At 36.2% G+C, this 26,890-nt stretch overlaps 1 protein-coding gene across 4 annotated transcripts in view; it reads left to right on the plus strand.

Annotated features, from left to right (window-relative positions):
- DGKB (diacylglycerol kinase beta) overlaps positions 1–26,890 on the plus strand; it is a 356,801-nt gene that overhangs the window by 276,225 nt on the left and 53,686 nt on the right. For all 4 annotated transcript variants that reach the window (XM_074863476.1, XM_074863493.1, XM_074863484.1 and 1 more), the window contains one exon: positions 1,044–1,239. In XM_074863476.1, the coding sequence (XP_074719577.1) occupies positions 1,044–1,239 (196 nt within the window). The remainder of the gene's footprint in view (positions 1–1,043; positions 1,240–26,890) is intronic.

Raw genomic sequence — 26,890 nt, forward strand, 5'->3', positions numbered from 1 at the left:
AGGTGAACTGTGTTTACAAATATTGTAGGCCACTGCCACCTGAGAAGATGCTGAACAGGCTGATAAGGTCATTGAACCATTCTTCTGAAGTGAAAATTATGGTCCGTTTATAAGGCACAATGAAGCCAGATTTAGCAAAGGAATGTACATATATAAAATGCCTCAATGTCCAGTTTTGCTATAGGAAGCAAGAGAAATACACACTAGTGACACAAGATGCCCTACAGTAATGATTCCATCACTGAAAGGGCTCTCCCACAGAGTAAAATTTCTTCTGTATGTCCAGTAAGGCTTTTAGAGCATTGATACCTCTTCTTTAGCTCCGTATCCTATGTTTTCCTTTGGCAATGATGCATATTTCAGAGAACTGGCTGATGGAGGTTCTGGAATAAGAAATGCTGTAGCTGCATCAGCATTTTGCTGTACCCAGTTTTACTTATCTTACCTCCCAGTAGGAGTTGTTAGTCAGCCCTACACTAATGTGACAGTTGTGCCGTTGGATTGAAACTAGTATCTGTGTGGTGTTCTGTGCTCTCAGGGCCTGCTTAGACCCTTCTCCATGAAGTTGTATACGCTCTGTATGCAAAGACTTTTATATTCAGTTTTATGTGGAAGGGACTCGGGTGTTAGAATTGCAAAATCATAAGACAGACAGTTAGCTGGAACAGGCAACAAAAACCTCCAGTTATTGCTATAGAAATTTTTGTAGTTTTTCTGCTAATAGCTGTAGTGAAGCTACAAATATATTTCACTTGGGTCAATGAATAGATATCAGATAACAAGAAGACTCTACCAAATGGTCCCACACTCAAGCAATCAAGAGCTGAATAAGAATCATGTTTTGCCTTCTGAATGAGGATCAGTTCCTATCTCCTATCCCAATATAAGTATGTATCTTAGGTGTAAACATTGAATAAACCATTAACAGTGTTAAGAATGATGAATTATCAAAGAAAATTATCTGATAGGTAGAACATTCTGATTTTTCTTTCTCTACTGCTTTCTCTCTTCTTTTTTTCCCTTTTTTTCTCCTTGCTAATCAGTGTGATGGAATTCAGCTAGACTTAATCAATATTTCTCTGGAAGGAATTGCCATTCTGAACATCCCAAGCATGCATGGTGGATCGAATCTTTGGGGAGAGACAAAGAAAAGACGTAGCCACCGTCGGACAGAAAAGAAGAGGTCAGATAAAAGAACCACTGTCACAGATGCCAAGGAATTGAAGTTTGTATGCCAAGGTAAGCTTACAGATTAATATAGGCTATCTGGCTCCATACAGTCAACTCAGTTGTATAATTGCCCTTGTATCGCCTCTTGTCAAGAAAAAGGATAGACAGTTCTTAGCTATTTCTTTTCCTGTACATTTAGCTTTTGGGAAGCACTGGAGCAAAGGCATAAACAAAGACATGCTGACAGTTGCAGTCTATATACTTGCAAACCTGCCTCTGATGTTACCTGTTAAACAGACTAAGCACACCATGTGGCACTATTTGCTACTATGATACTCAGTCTATGAGTACCTGGAGTTTTTGAAGTCAGAAAATGCTTACTGAGCATTTATAATGCTTTTTAATGTCAGTGTGCATAAAACTTGGGGTTAATCATGCCTTGTTTCTAACAGACTTTGGCCAGAGGCTCTGGAAAATTACTTCAGGGTAACAAGAGCAAGCTGTCTATACTTTCTATGTTACTATACTGTGATGCTGTATGCAGTCCTTGAATGCATATGCTGTAGCTTGCTTGCATGGGTGTGATCCATCCTTTCAGGGCTCGTATACTTTCCTGGTGATTAGACGCATTTGCTCCATAAATTTTATTATTAATCATAACTCTTGACAAAACCTACAGTAAATAGTAATCTCTCTTCTACTTTGTGGAATCTTAATACTGTGCGTTGTAACACATCGTTGCATATCACAAGCTCTAGTGATTATAAAACATCATTCTGTTCATGTCAAGGGATGAACAGACCAGACTTTGGAAAAGTTTTGAGTTTTTTTCTCTTTTTATCCTATGGAAAAGAGTATCTCTTGTTTCAGAGTATCTTCCTGCTTCTCCTACTTATTCAGACTAAATAAAAATCAGGACTTTAACTGTCTGATGTTAATGTGATCGTTTTACTAGTGCTGGATATCCTATATTTTACATTTCATCAGCAGTAATTTTTAAGCCACTAGTTATATCTTAGTTATTAATATGTGTTGTGGTTTTAATCCAGCTTATTTAGCTGGATGACAAAGTTTAGTAAAGTAGTTTTCTGTGGTCTGGAGGTTGCAATAGGTACTAGGACTCCAAATTTCTGTGTGTTTTAGCAATCTGATGTGTTCTCAGTATCTCAAAGTAACTTACCAATACACTGTCAACTGAAGTCTTATCAGCTGTTAAGCTTCTGCGTACACTACAATTTCTGTATTATCTCCTGATGTTCAAGAGATGGAGTCAGGCTATTGAGTAATGGACTCAGCAAAATTTTTCTTTTCATGTTGCTTCTGAACATAGGGAGGCATATATTTCACCCTTCTGATAGTAGTGAAACAAGATGCTATAACCTCTTTAATTATTGAAGTTATGTATGTATTCATTACATACATAACACTGATTTCAAACTTCTGACTATTTTTGGTGTATTAGAAGGACATTACTACACTCCCATTTCCATTTTCCTGGACAAGAGAAAATAAAATAATAATGAAAATATTAAAGACTGAACAGAAGATCCTACATTATCTATCAAAGTGTTCATAATGCAGACATTAAGCACCTTACCTTAGAAAAACTAGTCTCATGACTTAAGTTTCTGATCACTTTATATGCACTGTACCTGTAAGTGCCTTCAACCAAAATGCAATTTCAAAGCAGAGATTTGACTTCTCAATATCATAATCTAGAGCACCTCTGCGTCATCACTGAGCACATGGATAGTGTTGCTGGTTGCATCTACAGTAGCATTTTAGTGCTTAACAGGAGTACATTTCTTGGATTTCTGAGTTGTCCATGTTTATTGCATTCCAGTTTGCAACATTAAGCAGTCTTGAGCATGCAAACTGGACTGAGTGGCATGCACATTTAGTTTTAGTCTTTTTAATTGCTGTGCAACTGTTGTTTTTTTTTTTTTTTAAAACCGTATATCAATCTGTATTCTTGTTGTCTCTCTGCTTTTATGGTTTTGTAAATTGACCATAAATACATGAATTGAACTTTAGTATTCAAAGTCTGAGCCCTTAAATGGGATACTTGCATGGACTAGTGAAAGCTGTCTCCTCACTCTGGCTAGTTTGTTGCCCCCGAGTGTGTTGCACTGTTCCTCTGAGAACAGCCTCAGGAGGACTTTGTGAACTTCCAAAGAAACCTCTGAGAGGTCCTGCTGCTGTCCTCCCCCTTCTCTTGTGTGTATTACCTGACATGAGCCATGTAAATGCAACATGATCATCACTGCAGGAAAAAGAATCAAAGTTCTGCCAGATCTTTTTTCATTCTTACGTATCTGTACAATTCAGGGAAAGTATATTCCTCTGAGCCTACTCCTCTCTTTTTTTTTCCCCCTATTTACTGTTGTCACCTGTGGATGCAAAAAAGCTTCTATTTTCCTTGACCTTCTCATTATCCATCTCTGCACACTCAATAGCCAGACCACAGTTTGGACTTCAAGTATTCAAATGGACATCTGCTTGGAAAACAATCTGATTACATGCACATAGTCTGAAAAAAAATTATATTGAAATGTATCAATTTAAAATATGCACTATTTAAGTACATTCCCTGCCTATGACATTAGGAGTTGTGCATGTATGCTAAAGAGCAAAATCTGGCGCTGATAGCATATAGGTATGTCTGCCTGTGTGTGTATCATATTTCTAACTTGTAACTGAATTTAATATTTCCATATAAAGCATATATGAAAATATATTTGATTAACTTATAGCTCATTGGAAAGAAAACCTTATTTAGCTCTAATGTACTAAATATTATCCTAATCTTTGTTAATGGAAAAAAATACTACAGTTTTCATTTCAGCTCCTGCTCAGAAGTATAGAGGGTCTTCCAACAAGTGTTATTAGCGTAAAAATCTGATTCTTTTTTTTCTAATTTAATTTAAATTTCTAATTTATCATTATCATTTATATTGTACAAAATCAATGCATTAGGAGAAAATCTGATATATGTGACAGTTTGTGAAAGTAGATGATTTACTTAGTATTTTGACTTTATGAATCTGACACTTGCAATGTTTCCATTTGTTGTTTTATTTTAAAATCTTCTAGTATGTACATATCTGTGATATATCTATCCACAATCAATTTTTTCTAAATACAGATTTTAGATGTAACTGTGAACTATCCTTGAACATTATTTGGACAGGATTTTTGTTTGGATATACACAGATATTGATAAATGCCAGAAATCAGTGCTTTAAAAGGATGAACATACTGCATAGAAACTGAAGTATGAGTTGAGAAACATAAATGTAAATAACTGAGCTACTTGTTGTTTCAAAATTATATCCAAAACATAAGTTCAGTCATGACAACATATCTTACATAAAATACATATACCGCTTTTAAGTGTTAAAGAGCAACATTTTCTTCCTTTACAGAGATATTAAATAAAATTTTCAAACTTTTTGTAACAAAAATTAAGTGATTCTTTTGAAAAGCTCTGTAGTAAACTTTTTGCTGAGTGGAGTAGGATTCCTTTGGGGTGGATGTTGTTATGCTTTTATTTGCTTTCATTGCTGAAGTTCAGTTAGAGCCCTGTCCTGAAATGGAATCTCTTTTAAAGTCTCTTAAGACTTTATTACAAACATATACATAACTTGGTTTTGCACGAGTAGTACCAGTCAATTCAATGGACTCATTTCTGGAGACAATATGAACTATTAATGGGTGAAACCTTTAGACTATAAATATTTCAGTGCAGTACTTTCTTCCTATTTACTTTGTACATCACCAGGTACATTGATGCTTAACCAAGTACTTACCAAGTTGATCTGCACAGCTTGTTAAGAGCTGCAGTGAGCTATTACTCAGCAACATGCCAGACTGCTAGACTAATTCAAGGCAACGTGCATTCATGTCGCAGCACCTAGGCATAAACCAAGCTTACCAATATGATTCAATAACTCTCTGTGGAAATCTCTGTTAATAACTGCATTATGACTTTCTGAATGGAAATGCAGAAGTTTTGAAAATAGAATAATGTGTATAAAGACAGTTCACTGTAGTTAAAAGCAGGGGAAATGCAGAGACTGTGAAAGCCTTAAAACCCTTCAAAATATCTATATATAGTAAGAGAGGAGAAAATACCTTTCTTATTAGGTGTCAAATTGCACTCTACAGGGGAGGGGGAGAATCTTATCCCAAGCTTCCCTGTAGCCAGGGGATTCCTGACAAGAGTTCTCTAAAAAAATTTTAAACTTTGTGGGCTAGCAGACTAATTTAATTTAAGGAGGTCTTTCATAAACCACACTCTGGCCAGGTGACTTCTCCTTGCTGTTTATAATTCTCTAAATTTAAGATTTTGACACATTATGAATTTTGAGATCTCTAAATGTGAATTAATTTCCTAAGTTGAAAAAGTTAGAAACTGTGTACTATATGCACAGTATATATACTATATACACTGAATATACACAGTGTATATTCAGTGTTGGTAGGCTTTTAGGTTAGTTATGACATGGTACAAAGCATGTATAATGAACTTTCTATAATACTATTTTTATTAAATACTATGGATAATGTAATGGCTAGATAAGGTAATTGTCCTTATTTTATATCTTGCTTAGTTAGTTTTGGGCAACATAGCCATTAACACATTACCACAGAGAAAAATAACTAATTATAGCTATTTTTTAGCTGGTCTGTGTTAAGACTTTCAACTTATAGAAACAGTGTTTAGACACAGTATCTAAGAAAAATAATTTAATTGCTGCCTTGACAATACTAACTAGATATTTTTGTGCACATAGGTATATAGTTTGATGAAAGCAAATAGTGGTGGTATAATCAAGTTCTACCAATTTTAGTAATCAGTGTTGTAGGCTATTTATGTTACTTTAGAGATAGAAAGAAGAAGATAAATTAATTTAAGCTGGTCACAATATCTGTTTAAGAACTTGAGGTGATACATTCGATATTCATAATTCAAGGAAGCAGAAAGATGTCTAACTAATGAAAAGCAGTGGCTAAAACAACAAAGGAAATAATAATTACACACTGTTCTGAGCTAGGTTCAAACTCACTAGAATAGGTAACAAGGATGTATAAACACCTTCTCACATTTGAGATAGCTTGCAAACCACTTACAGTCCTTTCTCAGGAACTATGTACACAAACTAGGGCATATGTCTCTATCCAAAACCAAGATACAAGCAGGGCATATATGTTGGAAATACCTTGCTTGGTAATATACAGAAACATTTATATTTCTGTGAAAAATAACAGAAAAAGAACAGTGAACCTGAGAAAATAGGAAGCACTGAACACACTAATACAAAAATCTGTTGATGCATTTCATATAAAAGTGAAGAGAAAGACAGGTTTCTCAGCCAAATTCTGACTATAAAACTGTTAGATAAGCAAGGAGACTGCCTTCTGTTCAAGTCTTCCTACATTTAAGGAAAAAGGTCTTTTGTCTGTAATGGTAAGGAAGAAGTATGAAGAATGAAAATCTAACGTTGGTGTTCTTTTCCTAATGAAAGCAACCCAAGACGACTTGCAATGTTGTCTTTCTGCAACATCAGAAAAAGTAAGAAACGAAGTTTTCTTAAAAAGCAGTAAAATACATTAAATTTAAAAGGGTTTTGGCAGATTGTGTCTCTCAGTTCCCTTAAAAAGGAAGGAGTATCCATATGTGTGCTTGTCTGCCTATTTAAATAGGACTAATCACTGATGATGTATGTCAAAGCATTGTGTGTGAAGTTCAGAAGACCCCATTATTATTTCAATTTGACTGTTGCACTCACAAATCCACTTCATTTACTTATAGACCTGAATTTCTTTGCTTGCAGAATGCCACAAAATCATCCTTGTATGAAATTTTAATTTTTTTTCTAAATTTTATTTAATTGCTCTGAAAATAGTAGCATTTTTCATGGGTTTTGGCACTTTATTTTTTGTCTTTGATTGAAACTAGGAAAACAGAGAAATCCTCTAAATAAAATAAATAGCAAAATTAACCTTTCTAATCCAGATACTTCTTCAAAGTTTAAACATCAGAAAAAAATTCCTGAATTTATACAAACAATTTTTTTTTTCCTGTCCAAGCATGCACCATAGCACCATAGCTATTCAGAACATCCTAAAGCATAAACTTCACATATTTCAGAATGGAATTTCTTGTTACAATTATGGGAGTGTATGTTGTTTACAGTAAATTAAAGCCTTGTGAGGCCTGTTAAAGTTAGGGTGATGTTAACATCACTGTCTAAAAGTCAACCCTATAGCCAGTAGATAGTCACCTCAAGAAAAATGTTTATCCCATGCTCAAATAAGGGTCTAAGGTAGGCAGAATAAAATGCTCGCTCCAGGTGACTCTCTCCATTTATTGTAAGTGGAACCTAAGTAATAGGCCGGGTTAGACACCTCACTTCCAGCTGACTGGATGGTGAGATGAATTTCTGTATGTGCTGCATGTGGCAACAGTTCATCAAATACTTTAACAGTCCTTGGAGCCAGAATGGAAACCAGGCATGGGTCTGCCAGATAAGCCTTGTTGAGCTGAACTGTGCTCGCTTCTACAGATCTGGTGCTGATGTGTCCCATGTCTTTTCATAAGCACTGTAGTTACTAATCTACTACGCAGAAAGGACCATGGTAGATCTGTCTTTCCAGTGTGTGCAAACCCTGCTGCAGCAGGGGAACACCTGTTTGGGGGATTATAGTATAGGCAGTGTTGGGAAATAGGGTAGCGTTCAGTGGTGTTATATACTGCCCCGTCTTTAGTTTGGACTGCATTATTTTGTCACCTTTTAAACATATGAATTACGTGCTGAATATCTTGTTTCCTTTGTGCGCATTTGTGTTGCAGCACCTGACCACTGTGCATTGCCTCTTCTATCTGCTGAACATCAGTAACTGGCCACCATGCCGGGCATTTTGCTCTGTGTCTCACACAAGAACTCAATAGGCAGCGGGAGCTGCTGTCTCACTGAGGGCAGCTGCATGGTGTAGCTCATCAGAATGTGAGGTGTTGATCTCTGGCTTTGCTGAGGTTGCAAATTCAACAAGGGCAAGGAAGCCTTGCCGGTTTGTCCCTATGGAAGCACCCGTTTCTGCAAATCCAGGACCTGCATAAAGCAGGATGCAACTGAAAAGTTGCTTCTACTGATATAGTAGTTCCCAGGTTTTGGATGTTCTTCTAGAAACTGTGGAACAGAGCACTCCATACTGTGATGTGTTACCACTAATCAGCAGTATCTTATCTCTGTGGAGGCAGTGATTGGGGGGGGGAAGGAAGGAAAAGAATAAAAGAAAAAAAAAAAAAGGCATTAAGAAATAAACATCACAGTTCTTCCACATTAACAAATCCGTAATTCTTGGTAGAGAGGTAATTTTCCTAACTCAGAACTTGGATTTTCCCTGGTTGTCTAAGGGTATGCAAATGCCTTTGTCCCATATTAGCTACTGAAGATTATGTGGCCTTGACTCCTTATTTTTGCTGTATGTGCATATTTACTGGAATGACAGGTTCAGATATCAAGAAGGGGTAAATGGCACTTTGTCCTAACCATTCAGTTAAATTGTGTGTTGCACCGATTAGTTTGGAAGATCTTCATTCAAACATTTATTTTACCAAGCTGTTAAGGATAGTACAGGTTTCCTAATAAGAGAATGTGGGCTGGACTGTCACGATTTGATTATGCTATTAAAAAAACCTTTTCCTGTCTTTCCTACACACATACAGCAGGAAAGCTTTGGGATGCACTCTTCCCTTCTAGATACCGTTATCTTTTCCTCTCTTACCTTTAAGAGGTGCTGTGTTCAGCAAGACCCTTACTCATGCAAGTAGGCCTATCAGCCTGGGGGATGGAGTCCATCATTCATAACACAGTTGGAATCTTTTAGAAATATAAATACAATTCCTTGTTGTTATGAAATACTGATTTTATTGTTAATAGGAAGTAGTAGGACCTTGAAAAATGGCTTGATAGTCTGATTTGGTTTCATATTTATAAAGCAGGTATATATGTTTCTGTGCAATATAGATCATAGTAGAAAAACAATTTCCTTTTATTTACAAGGCAGTTGAGATTGTCATTGTATTATACCTTTTGGTGCACAGAATGTTCATTTTCTTTCAAACGTTATTCATCGAAAGAGGATAATTACGGTGTATTTCACAGACTGCCAGAAGGAAAATGTATCTTTGAAAAGTTTCATTTCCCTTAAGTTGCTCATTTTCTATAGGAAGACAGAGCTATTAAGTAACATACCCATGACAAAGATTGATTAAAATGGCATAAAAGACTATCTTATCTCTAAGTACAGAGATTTACATGTATAACTCCTATGACATTAAATGCAGTAGGTGAAATTAACTCTAGCTATTGTATAAAAAAAGCCCCAGTAAATTGGTTTGTATGGAGAACAAGGTGAGGGTGGGAAGGATGGCACCTTAAGTAGCAAGCGAGAAGTATTGTTTTAGGGTACACCTGCAATGTAGCATGCAAATAATCCGAGTTCTGTGCAAGAGCAGTATTAATGCAATATTCTGCTGGTACTGGCTTTGGCTGCTAAATGGTGGAAACATCACCTTGCTGATGTGGCTAAGCTTCTGGTATTCAGTCAGCTTCTTAGAGCAGCTCAGGCTGCTTTACAGGCTTCAAGATAAATATGGCCTGGGTCTGTCTGACCTGGAACAAGGGATATGCCCTTATGTACAACTTGTGCAGGTGCTATGACATACCTCAGCACAGGTGGCTGCAGAAGGCTCATATGACCTGTTCCACAGTACTTCCCAGCTTTGCTGGGAGCCCTTCATGACTCTTACACCTTATTAACCCAGGTAAATGAGTGCTTACCTTTATGACAGCCATTAGTTAAGATGTGGTAAATGATAAAGGATGTGAATGAAATATCCAAAGATTTTGATCTTTGTTTTTCCCTACTCACTGCAGAATTAATTAGTAACAAGTCCCATTTTTCATTGTAGCAAAACTGACCTGCTTACCCATACTTTTTTTCTTTTTTTCCATTTCTAGTACTGAATGGAACATCTTTGCTGGTATTTATGTGTGTAAAGACTTGATTTTCACTTGAAAATACACCTTGCGGGATGTAAAACTCTATAATAATTGGCTCTTTTGTACATGACAGGAGAAGCTGAAGTCTGCCTTTCCTGAACTCTTTCCTTGAGTCTTTCCTCCATGTTGGTATTTACTCTGACTATAACTTTGCTCTGTTTCAGCAGCTCATCCAACATAGTGGCAACAGTATGGTGTGGTGAGTCTAGAACTCAGAGTTTGCTAATATAGCAGATGAGTGGTTGTTATTTAAAATTTATTTTGCTGTGCATCAAATGTGGATATTTGTACAAGAGCATTAGCACAGGACATAACTTCTTCTTGGGGTAATTCCACTAAAATGATCAGATTTATATAAATGAATAATAAAGTACCATAGTTTAGGGTAGAATTTCACATTTTCTATATATTGAAATGTGAATGAGAAAAAATGAACAAGCTTCAGATAAAAAAAAAAATCGTGTGTGTGTATATTTAAAACCAGATGTGTTTAATTGACATTTTGTGCTTTGTAATTGCATAAATATGTGCCTTTTCCGCTACTTCAGCAAGAATTCCATGACAAACAAGTGAATAAATTTTAAAAATTTTTTGTTGGCGATGTCTTCTACATTGTACACATTTTTTTTTCATTTTTTTTACAGAAGCATACAGTCATATTTTTGTAGGGCTTAATTTTTATTTCCTACTGCTATATGGCATGAGTAACAGTAATTACTGAAGTGTTGTTAAACCCATCTGAGAACAGAAAGTAGCCCCATCTTAGTTATAATAAAATAACCATATCCTATTATGGTACTTTGATACAGAGTTTTTCTTTAATTAACAAAGTGAAAACATCTGTTACTGTCTCAATGTAGTTTTTGAATTTTGTACCAGTTTTATAATTCATGTGTTTCTCCGCCTCTGAAGTTTTTCAAATATAAATTATTTGTAAATGTTACTTTTCTTCCAAAAGCTTACAAAAAGTCAACAATTAACTACCTACAACAGGTGTTTCCTTTCTGGGGGAGAGGAATGCATATGATTATCGTAATTTAGATTCCTATGTGACTTAAGGAATTGGCCTGTTATTAGAAAACATTGCAAGCACATGGAAAATTATAAAAAAGAAGTAGAGCAGTTGGGTGAATTTAAGACTGAGACAGTTTTAACCCTTCCAGGTTCTCTTTACATATGAATGTTGTGAGAGATTGCCACTCCCACTCCAAATCCTAAATGTGACTTGATATGTGTATATATGGTTTAGATTTACAGTAATATTTTCTGATGCCAAACATATGTTTTTACATCGTGACCTTTGTGCAAAAAGCTGCAATAACCATTCTGCAATATTCAATTTGTTTAATAGCAGACGAGTGTTCCCTAGGAATGTCTGATAGTGTATTACTCAGATTGTTTGCTCATTTAACCCTGACCCAGGTGCCTGGATCTTTAGATTAAAGATACAGAAATAAAACCAGAATAACCTAGCATATCATTTTTGGCTGCTGTAACACATAATCATATCCTCTGATCCATTCTAGTTTTCTATTACTTGAGTGTTTGCAAAAGGTATTGCATTGACAGCAATTTGAGTAACAACAGGAGAGACAGCTTTAGTTAATGTACACATTAGTATTACTAATAAAAAATAAGTAAAATATTCTAAAAATATTGGTGATATGAAGAACCCAGTAAGACCACAGCTTGGGTATATATACACTTGCATTACTCACTAGAGGTAGAAGTGGAATTTACAAGAGAAAATTAGTGTTTGTGTATGAGACAGAAAGAGATGCGGAAAAAGAAGCATATATTAAAGCAAAAGATGTCAGGTTCAGTCTGTTGTATTAAAAAAGCTGAATTTGTTCTGTTGTGGGTTTTTTTTTTTTTCCTCACTGCAAAGACTTATGTTAACCAAAGCATTCAAATATGTGTAGCTATAAATATGTATTGGAATCATGCAAGTATTTTACTAGTGCCTAATTACACAGCAAGGAGAGAGTTTGGGTGGTTTTTTCATACTTGCTGTTATGATCAATTTAAAGATTTTTTTTTCCTCTTTTTCCATTTGTTTTCTTCACATAAGCACCCGTGATCTGCTAGCAAATATGCTATTAGCAGAATAATGTGTAGCAAAAGCATGTGTCCAACCACACCAACAAAAAGCACTGTTTGGTAGTAGTGTTGTTTCAGTCACATATTTACAAAGACCAAGTGTAAGTCTGGTGATCTCGTGCACTTGTGCTGATGATAAGTCAAATTAAAAGAGAGGTAGTTCAGTCGGACCACGTCATCTCTGTGACCTGCTCCATTTTTACCTGCTGCCTTTAAATTGTAGCCTCCCTCCTGACACTGTTAAGCATTGCCAGTAAACCACCAGGTTGTTTATAAGAGCACATTGTAAAGTAGGTTGTATTGGAAAGTATGAGCTGCCCAACAAATTAATGGCATTGTGAGGTGCTGCCTGCTGGGGTGAAAATAAATTGTAAGAAAATATAGGGAGACAGGTAATGGGCACTAGCTATGCTGCACAACACTTTTCAAACTGCTGCTGACTGTGTGCCAATAGATATGGCAATAACTGTCAACAAGATTTACAATACTTTCGCATTTACACAGTGAGAGTAGAAAGGTTGAAAGAGTTCTATAATGTTATTTAAAGTTTAGTGACAACTATTTCTGGACCTACTATTTCCAGGCAACAGGGTTACAAACACACTGCTTATCTTTCATATGTGTCAGTGGGAGGGTTTTTTATTATCATCAGAAGTCCTTGAAATTGGACATAAGAAAAATAGCAGTAAAGCAGAGGTATATACTTAATTGTAAAATCCAAGTAGGTACAGATTTTGCCATTTATTGTATATGTTGTGATTTCTGATAGCACTAAATCGTGCTACCTATCTGTAGCCCCAGTGGGTGGTTCCTGTAGGCAATACATTTTCTGGCTTTGCTACTTTCCCTGATACTGAGAAGTCGCAGCTTACAGCTACTGCGTTGGCTTTGTTGTCCCCTTGGCAATGTGCTCCATGCTGCAGAAATCTGCAAGAGGCTATTCAAACAGTTTTAAAGGTCCGTTGTGCAAGGCTCAGGATTTGTCCCATCATCCTCCTTATCAGTATTCAGACACATGTCTTTACTACAATAACTTTTAATAGTTGTTAGCACTTCAGATATGGTAAAATTAGGGTTTGAGCTGAATTTTCTTTTTTGGGTTTGTACATCCTCAATGGAACTTCTAAATACCTACTATGTGCCTTATTTTATAATGAAGACTGTGGTTGCTAGTTAAATAACTTCTTTTCATCTGATCAGAAAGGCTTGCTTATGTTTTTCAGTTGCTTCAGCTGCCAACCAGTAGAAAAGCTTTGTTAAAATATGGACTAGAGCAGCCATGGATTTGTAATAAATCACAGACGATGTCTGTGTACCTTGGGGGGTGGGGGGGAAGAGGCAGTGTCGAATATACTACTGAGTACAGGAAAAGAAGTGATATGCTTAAGAAAAAATAGCCTTTTTACGGCCCAATAGATAATATGAGGCTGACCAAACCATTCCTTGTATTACTTTATATGAACTGTATGAACAAATTGGCAGTTAGTAATTATTATTTATTTGTTCTGTGGTAACACCAGAAGGCCTCGAACACTAGACTCTTTATAAACACAGATCAAATGGATGTTTCCTGCTTGAAGAATCACAGAACCAAAGGATAATCTAGGTTGAAAGGGACCTCTAAAGGTCATCTAGACCAACCCTCTCTGCTCAAAGCAGGTCTAATTAGATCAGGTTGCTCAGGGACTTGTCTAGAACGTACGTTCTAAAGAGTCTAAGAATTTATGATCTAAAGTTCATTTGCTAAAATCTGAGGGTTTGGTTCTTGAATGCAAGGTTAAGAAGTCCAATCTCATACTGCACGTATGTGACCCTGATTTAGGTAGTCAGTATGGCATTTGTTTTATTTTCATCTTTCGTATTCACTCGATCATAGACTTAACTGACCCAACAGTCTTATCCCAGAGACTGCTGGGATAGGACTGCTGTCTTAGAAATAAGTGTTCTCTGCTGGGGACTTGCCTTCTGCAAAGGGCTTCAGTATACCCACCCATAATATTTTCAAGAAGGCCTCCCCTCCATTTATCTGGACTCTTGATATACATGAGAATATAATTTTCCTTCTGAAGTCTTCCAGTTTCTCCTACTGACCTACTTCAAGTTTCTTAAGTTCAGTTTTATTTTGTTCTCAGAAAGTAGATGAAAGTTTAGGACCTCTGCATCCCCAGAGGCTTACAGACCTGTAAAAATAATGGCAATAAGCTCCCTGGAGTGTGATCGGCCTCATATTTAGATGACTTTCTACAGATAGTCAAAGTTTCTCATAGGTGGCCATTTTCTCTAGTCTGTGTGGAAAAAAACTATTCATGACTCAAGTTTTTAAATATATTCAGTTAAAAATATTCTTTGCCAGTTTGGGGATGTTTAGAACCATTACCTAAGAACTGATAACATGGATGATTAAGTCTTTAGAGCATGAAAAACTTATGTTAGTAAGAAACAATCAGCAATTTTTGTTATAACATCGGAAATCATATTAAGATGTAGACACTTTGAAAATTACTGAGTAAGACGTAATCAGAAGACATTTAAAACATCAGAAAATAATTGCTGTATAATTAATTTGGGGGTGATGGAGTTGATTAATCTAGCTCTGTCTGAAGCAATTTGGGAAACTATCGTTTTTACAGGTGAAAATCTGTATGGTTAGTCTCATGTATACTGACAATGCTTTTCAGCTATAAAATCGCACTCAATTACCAAAATGTATAGAGCTAGTTATTTACATACCGATTCATGAGGATATACATGATGTTTATTTTTAAATACTCTCAGCCTACCAGCCCTTTTCTGTAGTGAGGAACAAAGAGTTAGTCCAAATATCACTGTGATGGAGTCACTCTGTCTATGTATGTGTCCAGGTTTGTAAAACTTTGATGAGTACCTAAGCTCTATCTGGGTGTAAATACTAATAAGTTAAGACAGCATGCTACTATGGTACTTTGCAGTAGCTTGTATCTTAAAATGTAACTTGTATTTTAAAGCAAGTATCAATCTAATATTAATATAAAAAGTAAACGAAAAAAATTCCAAGTTTCAGAAGCCCACTGAAGGGGGTGGAAATCATAATATGTACCTGCAATGTATATTTAAAAAAAAAAAAAATACTCCGTTCATTTGGGGTTTTCAAGTGTATGAATTTTCAGCTTACATTGTATAAAAAGAATTATTTGAATATAAAGAATGAAGATGTCACTTTGATCAGACCTTGATGAAATAATTTCTTCCTTCTTGAAGGAAAGAACACTGAACACCAAATCTAATATTTGTTGCTGTGATAATAATATTAATGTATTTATAGTGTTTGAAATTAAGGTTATCTGCTGATTACTGTGTTGGATGGTGACCACTGCTGAAGTATTTCATTGTGTTGCTACAGGATTGTCTCAGAGTTATGATTCTTGTATATATGAAAAAGTCAGTCTAGTAAAAATAAATGAACAAAAGGTATTACAGTGCAGCATATGAAGATCCCAAATATTTTATCCCAACTAGAAAACACTGCAGTTATATTTATTGCACTTTATTCCCCTCATACTTTAAACTATCTTTATGGAGAAAAGAGAATGCAGAGGAATGACTGACAAGGCTTTCTCACCTGGACATCTCTCTTTGGCCCCAGTAAAACTCCTTGGGAAAGGAGTCTTAAACAGTTTCTATTGACCCTCTGCTCTAAGCTGCTGAGGCCAGTTGCCGAGGTCTGTGTGATACACAGAACATTGCTAATCTTTCTTTCTTTAGACATGTTTTACTGTATTAGACATATTCTAAGCATGAAAATTTGACATCATGTACATAACCGCATTGGTCCAGTGATAATTTTTAAATCACTTGCTATTCACATGAGTCCATCTTTATGAAATATTGTCTGCTCTGCTAAATTGTTTTAACATGTTGTGTCTTGTATTCTATGTTGAATTATGAAGTAGTCATATGTCAGAAAATTCATGGCAATTTGTTGGCAGTATCAGAAAAGACACAGATCAAAAGGGCTTTGTCCATGTTTATCTAGATAAGGCTTCATTTGGTTTTGCGGAGCAGAGGTTTTGTGGGTGGGATGGTGATTGCTTGTTTGAATGATTAGAGGTTCTGGGTCTTAATCAAGTTCGCTTTTACATTAATTTGACCGAGCCAGAGTCAAAGTATATCACTGGTGTAAAACTAGTACTATATTTACCAATTCTTTATCTTTGTCTTTCTGTATATCATATTTCTGTGCGTGACTCTTATTTTTTGTTATTTTAAAAAAGAAAGATATTTTATTAATCTAATGAGGAAAAAAAGTATGTTTAATGACATATTGTTAATTAACTCTGTTAAGACTGCCTATACCAATTTGGTAGCATGTCTATTTAGTACATTGGTGTTCAAAAGTTATTTCTTTACAGGCTAACTAGAAGATTTTATAAAATCTATTTTTAATAACTTTAAAAATATATTGAATAGTATGTCTTGTCAAAATCTGAAAAAAATCCCCAAATTGTCAGATGTTTCTTGAGGGTAATATCAAGGCTTTGGGTAGATTTGAGAGATAGGTAGTTAAAGAAAATTTCACTTGGCAGTTGGCTTATGGAGAAAGATTTGTTCTGGGGAAATAAAAGGACTGTGTTAAAACAAAAGCTAATAGGAGAGAAGATGGCCTTTTAGCTTTAAAAGTGGAGGAACTACTTGCAACAACTTGAAAGAGAGAGTGACATTGTGACCAGTGAATTCAAAAAATCACTAGATTCCTTTCATTGTACATGCATTAAATATCTTTTGGTCTAGGCCACATGTTTGATTTATTTTTTTTAAGGGATTTGGGGGTCTTCTTAACATATGTTCCATCATTATAGGAATCTGACAGATCTATGAAGTTTGTGACAAGTCTTGCCAATGTGAGCTGCTAGATAATTGACAAAATGTTGCTAGATAATTGAAAAAGAAAAATCCATTTAACTAACATATATTACTTGTACAGCATGGTAGATGACACTGTTACATATCTAGCAACAAAAAAAAGTGGTGAAGTATGTGAAGTAGCATAGTTAGGTTATCTTGGCAGGAATAGGAAGTCAGATGAGTGTGTGTTTCTGCTCCTCATTAGAAGATGTTTCACACTGTGTGTTATGACCTCAAAAAGGCATTACATACAGCTTGGACATTGCTGTTGTGATGGCTTTGCATGATGATAGTGGTGCTGAAAGATTTATGCTGTAAAGTAGGTGTGTTTACTGTTGCTGTGTTTTGAATGTAATCTTGAAGGGTCCCCTAATCTGCAAAGTTAATTAAACCAGTAAACAAAGTAAATCTCTTAATTCAGTGTTATGAAGCATATTTGTGTTTGTTGTGCATCAGCTGACAACTTCCCAACAAGTATTTCATAAACACCTGTGCAATCACAGGGTACTTACTAATGAGTATAGTAGCCTATCCTTAGTTGTGTAACAACTTTTGTATGTACACATTGGTCTTTATTAATGCAATCTTATTAGTAATATAAATTTTAAACCAACTGCATCTTGAGATCACCCAACTTCTTATGTCACTGGCTACTTTTCCTCTTCTTTGACTCCCTTGACCTCCCACAGCAGCTGTTCGTACAGCGATTATCATCCAGTGGAGCATGCTGCTGTAAAGCAAGCTTGCATTTTAAAAATGGACCTGTTAATTTAGTGTATACTTTCATTTTAAAAAAACAAATTTAAAATTTGGAGAGAAGGTCAAGGAAAAAAAAAATTATTTTAAAACAGTTGTTTATTTTCTTACAGTATTTATGTATTCCCATTTCACCCATCCATAACAAAATACTTTCTAGTTGGCATGAGTTCAGCCTGCTCAGAATTGGTACATGAATACAGAACTGCATAGCTAATAGTTTCGTTTAGGGGACCACACACAGTTGCTGCACATGTGAGGGAGGCAAGCTGACAGATGTCCACATCCCCTGGCTCTAAGAATAATAATAACCCTCCAACCTAACAGACTGTGAGCAGGAAAGGCTCTCAGAGCACTGTCACCTTTTCTCCTCACTGAGAACCAAGTACATTCCTGCAACTTTTTACATTATTTTTCCCCAATCCGGGGAAAGTAGTTGCATACCTGAGTGGCATGTAACAAACTCCCCTTATAAGAGGAGTCCCTTTATAATACAAAAATATTGTCACTTTTCTTTACAATAATAAAACCTTGAAAGTCATCTCTCAGTCTCCTGGAAGCAAGAATAAAAGGTGAGCACTCTTTCACACCAAGACTGATGTAATGGTCTAGTAGTCATCTGGAATTAGTACCACCTGTCTCTCCTCTTCCCTTCACAGAAGATCAGGCATCTCCCAATTCATTTTGCCCCACATGTAGTCTGCACTAAGATCTCCAGGTCTTCTGAAAAACTCAGATTTCAGTAAGGAAGGGCTGGTTTTAGTCTGGTTGCAGAAAAATACCTGAGTGAAACTTAAAGACTTAAAAACTAGAAGAAAATAATAAAGAATTTTATTTCTTGGGGGGGGGGGAACCTCATGGCTATGACATATTACTCATATGTTCTAACTGCCTGAAACTGGTGGTGCTATCAATTTTTGCAGTCTATTACAAGGAAGAATAGCAAAAGCAGAATTTAAGTATTTGTTTGGATTTTTGTAAGAGAGGCAATACATTATTTACCACAAAAAATTCCCAGACTCGAAAGTTAGAAATACTGCTGTAAATTGAAAGTTAAGAACATCTAAAAACTGTGTGCTTTCACCTGAGATATTCCTTCACTTTTTCCCTGACACACTGAGTAGATTTTGAAATCTGCGTCACTGCATGAGACACTCAGGAAGAAATGTTTGTATAGGAAGAGCCATGGTCTTTTAATTACAGACAGTGTTTATACTAATATCACAGCCATCAGCAACTGCATCCATGCAGTGTCAGCAGTAATTAGCACCGAATATATAGGCCTCTACTCAGGAAGAATTGCTGAATGTATGATTTAACAGCACTGGAAGTGCTCCTTCACTGTCCCACACAACAGCATTTTTAGTATAAACTACAAGTGTCTAAAAAGGAGTTACTGTTTAAGTACAGATCCCAGCTTACTTTGCAGGGAGGCAGGATCTGAGTTAGTGGAAGACTGAAGGTGAGAGAGGTATGAGCAGTATAGTGCAGCACGAGCAGGGACACATCTCATTTGACATGAAAATTTCAGTCCTGGCCCCATTGACTTTCATACAGTTATGACGATGGTTGTGCTTGTTAAGGAGATAGCCCAGTGTTAAGGCACTGACATATGAACAGTTCAGTGGGCTTATTTCTGACTTGCAGTGCAGCCTCAGTTACTGTAATGGAGGCTTAAATCCTCTACATTGCAGTATATTACAAGTTTAGTATCACAAGTTACTTGGACTAACTTAGTTACAGATTTACACAAGCCTATTCTTCAAAAGTGTATTTTTCCCCCCTTCAGTACTCTGCAACATTTGTTTACTAGGTTATTGGTATTCAAATCTCAGTTTTTTCTGAAACCAAAATCCTGTATCTTCTTCGTAGCATGCAGAACATAGTCCCAAAACCACAGGGAGGGTAATTTCTTTTTTATTTTATTTTTAAATAACGGGGCCTTTATACATTCTGAAATGAAAATCTGCCTTCAGCTGGAGATGTCTCTCCTTCTGTCAGTCATGGGGTTTTGGGTGCAGAAAGCTTACTGAAAGATGGGTGAAAATTGTAAATAATTTAAAAAAAAATACCATACATTCTAAAATCTCCTGCTCCTTGCTGAATTTGTTTTGGCATGCAGAGACTCTAATGCACCTGTGGAGGGAATGTTTTCTGTAATGGATGACATCTGGTTTGAAGACAAAAGTGGAATGTCAGTAGACATAGTTAAGGGAATGACAGTGGTAAGAGCCAATCTTGCTGGCAACTGCAAAGAGGTCTCTGAACAACTGTTTGAAAACACACGCAGCTTCCTCAGAAAACTCTGCATATATCTGCAACCTGCTTACAGACAATGCTTTACAAAAACAAAACAAACAAACAACCTTTTTTTGTTAGAAAGAAAGATCTTCCTTAAATTTCTAAGGTGTTTTAGAAGCAGTCTTGCAACAGGCTTTCATTTCCAGTAGTGTATAGAAAAACAGTACATGTGTCATACACGCAAAATCCTGCTGCCTGTATTATTTCTTCTTTGGACAAAAGTAAGGATAAACTTGTTTGAGATTTCTAATGAGTTTTAAAATTAGTTTTTTCTGTTCCTTCTTTTTTAAGTTTAGCCACAGTAAGGCCAGAGTTGTTCAACCTTATGTAGCCTCCTTAATTTCTGGTGGGTTACTGACTGCATGTGTGATTAAACACATGCATAGCCCACTTAAAATTAGTTTGTTAATGAGGTTTGAAAGACTTGGTCAAAACTCATTTAATAGTTTGACCCAAAATTAAGATACAATGTCAGGTTAATGCTTAACTCTTATGAAAATTCTTGAATTCATTAGCTAGGAATTTCTCAGAAAACATCCCCTCTTTGTACAGAAATAGATACTGATGTTTGAAGACAGAATATCCTCTGTATATATGTACTTAAATGTGTATAAATCAAAATATTATACAAATGAGTGAGAAAATTAAAAGGAACTAGAATTATCTCTGCTTCTAAAGATCCTACATAAAAAGAATAACTCCTAATTTGCACTGGTGGTACTCCTTATTACTTCACACCTTATTATTCAAAATAAACCAGAAAAACATTTCATTTTTATAGTGAATGCCATGTAGTTTTTTTAGAAATCAAGTAGTAAATACCTAGACTAGTTTGTTATATGTGACTGACAGCTCTTTCCTACTGCACTGTAAGTATACCTGCCTTCAAGAGCTAGCAAAGATGTCTTCCTAATTACACTTCATATTCTGGGTAAGACCTAGGTAGAGAAAGACCCAAAAAAAAGTAACAGTGGAAACTGAAGAAGACAAGTAGACTTTTTTTGGTTGTACAGCCTAGATCTTGCAAGCCTTGGCATAGAAATCAGCTCTGAGGTTCATCACACCTGCCTTTCGACAGTAGCTGCATAGTAGCTGTCTGCCTAACCTGAGCGTGGTTCCTCTTGTTCTCCTGATGTAGATGTTTGAAGAATCAGATTATAATCATGCCTGCTATTCAGAAAGTCAGTTATAGTCATGAATAACTGGGATTAATTATTGACAGGCACATTGCCATCAGAAGTATTTGCAAAGACTTGATGAGAGAAAAGTCCCTATAGCCCACCCACCAATGCAGCTGTGACAGGACTGCCTAAAAGGGGCATAAAATAAGCTTGAAAGGCTTTCCTGTAGTAATCTTTCTTCCTACTGTCTAGCAGTTTCCCTAATGTGTCAATATTTCGTTTACATTTGTGTGACTGTTCTCTGAAGGGAATGCTAATAAAGACTCCAGATGCTAAAATCGTTCTGTTATTGGGGGGGGGGTGGGGGTGGGGGGTGTCAATATGATGCAAACCAGGTAAGAGACTCAGTTGAATCATGCCATGACAGTTGCACAGTTTTCCAGTAGCTGTCCCAGAAATTTCTGCCCTCTCAGCTGTTTGTACGTTGAAGACAGGCTACAAGGAGCAGGTGGGGTCCAAAACAACTGTAGCTGAGGTAGCCAGACCTGCTCACACCTTCACTGTACAGTGGATCAATATGCTGCAGAGCTCCTCAGTAATGACTATGAGTTTTTGATAGCTGTGTCGTTAAAGATATCTGCTTCTCCTGCGGAAAGATCAAGAGATTCTCTTCTGTTTCCAAAAGCAGCAAATTCTCTGTGCTCCTTTGGAAAACTTTTTCTTTTAATGGAAATCATCAAATATGGCCAGGTATATCCAGTCAGTCTCTGTGATTATTGTTCTTACAGGTATGGCTATATAGATGTAGCTATACTAATATGATTTAAGAAAAGAAATGTGCTTTAGGACTGATTGTGGTAATGAGAACAGCATTATGTGAAGGTGGAAGTGGGCATGAGTTTCTTCCTCTCTTCTCTACAGCAGTGTCAATATATCATTTGTGCAAACTAGCATATGAAATATTTAAAAACATAAGACCCAATATACCTGTGAAGCATTCAGCATTCAAAAATGAGTTCAGAGTAGAAATAACGTTAAGTGACTATTTTATTTTTTTCAGTGGCAATATATTTGTGAATATCATTACTAACAGGCAAATAAAATACTTGCAAGTTTATTTGTCTGCATCTGGAAAGTTATACTCACTCATTCAAGCAGGCCATGAGCCCTCAAGTGTTTGGACTAGGAGAGACAAACAGGTTGTATCTGAATGATGGTAAATTGAATCATCAACAGCATTCCTTATTTTGTCCCTTTATTAAGTGAAAAAATATAGAACATATAATAAGCAGCCATATAAAGTAGATTTCACATGAAATTATTTATGCTGTTCATAACCTTTTTAGTAACAGGCATATTTCCAACACAGTAATTTACAGGTGGTGTTCAAGAAACCTAATCAATATATTATCTCTTGTTTTGAATAAGCCTCTGTACAAGCAAACATTGAAAAGGCTGTTCTGTTTAGCTGACCTAATTTTCTTTGAGTTCCAGGAAGCTTAGATCCCAGATATATAAATATATGTCTTGAATTTTAGGGAAAAAAATATTTTAAGGATCAGAAACTTCCAGTTCTTTAACAACCAATATGTGATATTAATGGTCAAATTTCAGAGTATTAATGAGGCTCCTAATATCAGTCAGGAAATTAGATATTAATAATGGACCCGAATTTAACCCAGTGAAATACTCCAGAGCTTTGGAAACATTCATATTCTGACCTCACTAGGAGAGAAATACCTTATGTCACCGTGCAAACAGTCCAGCCAAGTCACTTATGTACAGGACAGCCTGCACATGGCAGCTTCATCTTTCAAGTGTCCCACGAAATAAACTGTTTCCACATCCGAGTCCCGCTGACAAGGCAAGGCAGCTAACTTTCCAGATGTTTTCAGACCCACGTGTCTCACTGTCTAAGAGGAAGGACAAGTGGGGAGGACTGTTTCTGTGCAAAACATGTTCTTGAGAACCACCTAAACTGAGCAGGTAACTCAAACAGTAACATATATACTGTTGTTTTTGTATATATTGTTAGTCATGGAAGATATTTATAGACTAAAAAAAATTGTGTTGCCTTGTGAATGAGCTTCTGTATCAAACTATTTGAACTGGGAGCTTCTCCATTATTTTCCATCAAGGGCCACAGCCCATTCTCATTTTCATGATAACATCTCATTTTTATTAGTTTACAAAGACTCCAGTGCGTAAAAACCCCAAGAGAGTGATAGCAGTCTTGAATTCAGTAGTAGTTGTAAAATATATTGAAAATAACTATTTCCTCTAATTGAATATATTGCCTTCGGCTTAGGGTATCAAAACACAGTCTTAAGAAATCTGTTTTCCTTCAGGCTGTATCTTACTTTCACGAGTCTCTAAGATGGTCATATAAAGTAGCTTACTTTCAGATCTTAGCAATTTAGAGTAAAAGCAGTGTTAATTTTTGTCGTTTGTTGTTGTTTAAATGATAGACCCCCTAATTCTCAGATATAAAAGCTGTATACCTTCTCCAGAATAAGACTAAGCCTTCTGGGGAAAATGTATTTGTTTGAGTAGTGCATGGAGGATGGAGAATGAAGGACTTGATCCAGATCCAAGTGTAATACATAGTGTTCTCCTGTGACTTGTTACTGAAGGTAACTGTAGCATGACTATAAGAATTAGCATAATTCAGGTTGCACTTTGACAGAATAAGTTGTGTTTCATACTCTCAAGTGAAAAACCATCCTGTCACAAAGCACTGATCACCCTTCCCATTCAAATTAATTCAGAAGACACTGGTGATCTATTTACTTCTGTATACTGTATTACATACTGTACCTCCCTACCACTCTGATTTTAACTGGATCAAGTCCTGCAGTAACCAGAATGATTCTCTGTATATCCAAATGATCTGAATAGTTCACAGAATTGTGACCCTGAGTCGTTATGTGATATCTCTCACATACATAACATTCAGTGATCTAGAGGTGGTGACTGTTCCCTGGTTCTGTTGGGGTGCTGCTCAGGAATCTCTCTTCCCTTTCCTCTCCAAACTACATGTTCGACCTGATTTAATAGGATGGAATATCTGGTAAGGATTGGGACAGGGGGAGCCTTGCAGAATGCATAGAAGGAAAATATCAGGGAATCTGGAAGACAGGCCCCCCAAATAAGTTTTTATTCTATTATCCATTCTTCAAGAATTTAGTCAGATTCTTTTCTAGTTTTTGCATCCCTAGTAGTCTTCCATATTGGTACTTAGAGTAAACGAGATATTTTAAGAATGTTATGTGTCTTCACTGGATATCAGGAAGAAACTTGCTATAGTAGCAATGAATTTGGCTTTTCCCCATCTTTATTTCAGTATCAACCATGCATAGTGAATAGATAAAATGTTAAGAATTTTAGCATGTTTGAGTTTAAATGAATGTGAAGGTCACCTGTTTGCCATTGATGCAGTCTGGAGAAAAAACTATAAAGATTTCCGCATGTGAAGGGAACGTGAGTTTTGCTGGTAGGTCTTATGCCCACTGGAGAAAACGAAAGTCCAAAATTCCAAGTGCTTGGTGGGGTTTGTTTGTTTGTTTGTGGGTTGTTTGGGTTTTTTCTTTTTGACACTTGCTGGCCCCTTTCTTATGCAGAAAACAGGAAAGGTTTTAGAGATTGAGCCAAATCCTGTGGGCATTTGAAGGACAATCTACCCAGTGTTATAGGTGGTATGGTGGGCTTTGTTATGTGGAAATTACTTAATGCATTAATTTAAAGCTGTCAACTTAAGCTTTTCCATCTGAGTGTCCAGATCCATAGTTCTTATGCCTATACTGTTAAGTTTGCAAGCTCTCCTAGTCCCATGATGTATTCATAGAGAGTAATCAAGAATCCTTTTTTTCTCTTCAGATCTTCCTAAGAATTCCACTCTCTCCCAGTTAGTTGATTTTTCCCTATTATTAATTTTAATTGTAATCTTTCTGAGACATAAATTTTCATTCTTCTGCATGTTTCCTTGATACCTGGGACTGCATTTGTTTTCTCATGAGTTGCACTGTACTGATGGCTTATAGTTACAAAGAAGTTATTTAAGAAGATCAAGAATTTTTGGTTTACATATTGGCTGTTGAGAAATGCTTCCATTAGGCTGACTAGGCCAGGATCACCAGTGAGATGGACTATGAGAAACACTGCCCTTTAAAATTTTCTTTATAAACAAGGTTCACATTCATGAAACAAACAGAAACCCAATCTGACCATGTGAGGAAGTGGAAAGAATAAGCATTTATTCCTGTTTATACAGTGCCTAGCATAACCCCCTGCCCAGGCCTTGAATAGCGTTCTGTGGCTATGGTAATTCAGATGAGAAATAACCACAATTACTGTTCTTTCTAAATTTTGGTGTAAGGAACATTAAACTTTGTTCACCTGAGGGTAGAATTAAGAGCTGTCTAAGTGCTATGCAAACCTAATAGATTGCAGACATCTTTGGAGATGATTTCTAGGAACAACAAGGGGCATTTCCACTGTCTAATTTAGGTACTGATGTTAGGCTGATCTGCACTACTTATTGCCTCCTGGATGTAATTACTTTTTGGAAAAGGTGATCCTAAGAAAGCACATCTCCTCATTTAGATACTTTATTTAGGTGTCAAACTGTGGGAAGCCTGTTCATATCTGCTCACAACTCCTAAGTGACTGTTGATCTCAACTAGTGCATCACCATGAAATGATATATAATGCTACCAAATGTATAAAGGCATGTGAGCTGTGAACAAGATACACAGATAGTCTTTCCTTAATGATTTTTACTTTCTCTACTTTCTTTGAACAAAACTCACTTACTAAATTAGTTTTAAAATTCAACAGTCTTCTACTGAAAAAGAGGATTCCTCTGTCCTATGCCTGACCCCGCAACAGCAAACTCTTCTCGCATCTACTGGGATTCTTCCATACCTCTTAATATTACTCTGCTATATCAAAAAAAAAGATATTAAACAGTAAATCTGCTATGGAGCAAGGAAAAAGATGTATGACAATACTTAATGAAAGCTAATCACTGTATATTTTATAGGTGTAAAGTAAGTCTTAATCATAACCCTGTTAGGTGCTAACATTTAGTCTTGCTAAAAAATGAAGTGTTGCAATAATACCAGGCTATTATATTGGCTTTGCTTACACTAGGGAGTTACTAAAATTAACTGAAAAGAACTACATGCCCACTTTTACATGAACTGCAAGCTCACTGCTTATTGTGGTGGTTACAGTGTTCAGTGCAAGCAAGGATATTATAAAATGAAGTCACAGTTTATGAACACCTAACACGAGGACTGACGGTATGGTGCCCTTCATTTAAGGAATGGGAAAACTCTAAAATTGCTTTGAAATTTGTAATAGCTGAAAACATCAGAGTAGTACAGCTTCCATGTTTCTCCGTTTGTCCTTTGACTGATCATTAGATTAGTTTAACTTTAAACCTACAAACGTAAAACAGTATCTAAAAAGTAACATGTTGCACTTTTC

This window comes from Strix uralensis, chromosome 1 (assembly GCF_047716275.1).
Source record: "Strix uralensis isolate ZFMK-TIS-50842 chromosome 1, bStrUra1, whole genome shotgun sequence".
Classification (NCBI taxonomy): Eukaryota; Metazoa; Chordata; class Aves; order Strigiformes; family Strigidae; genus Strix; species Strix uralensis.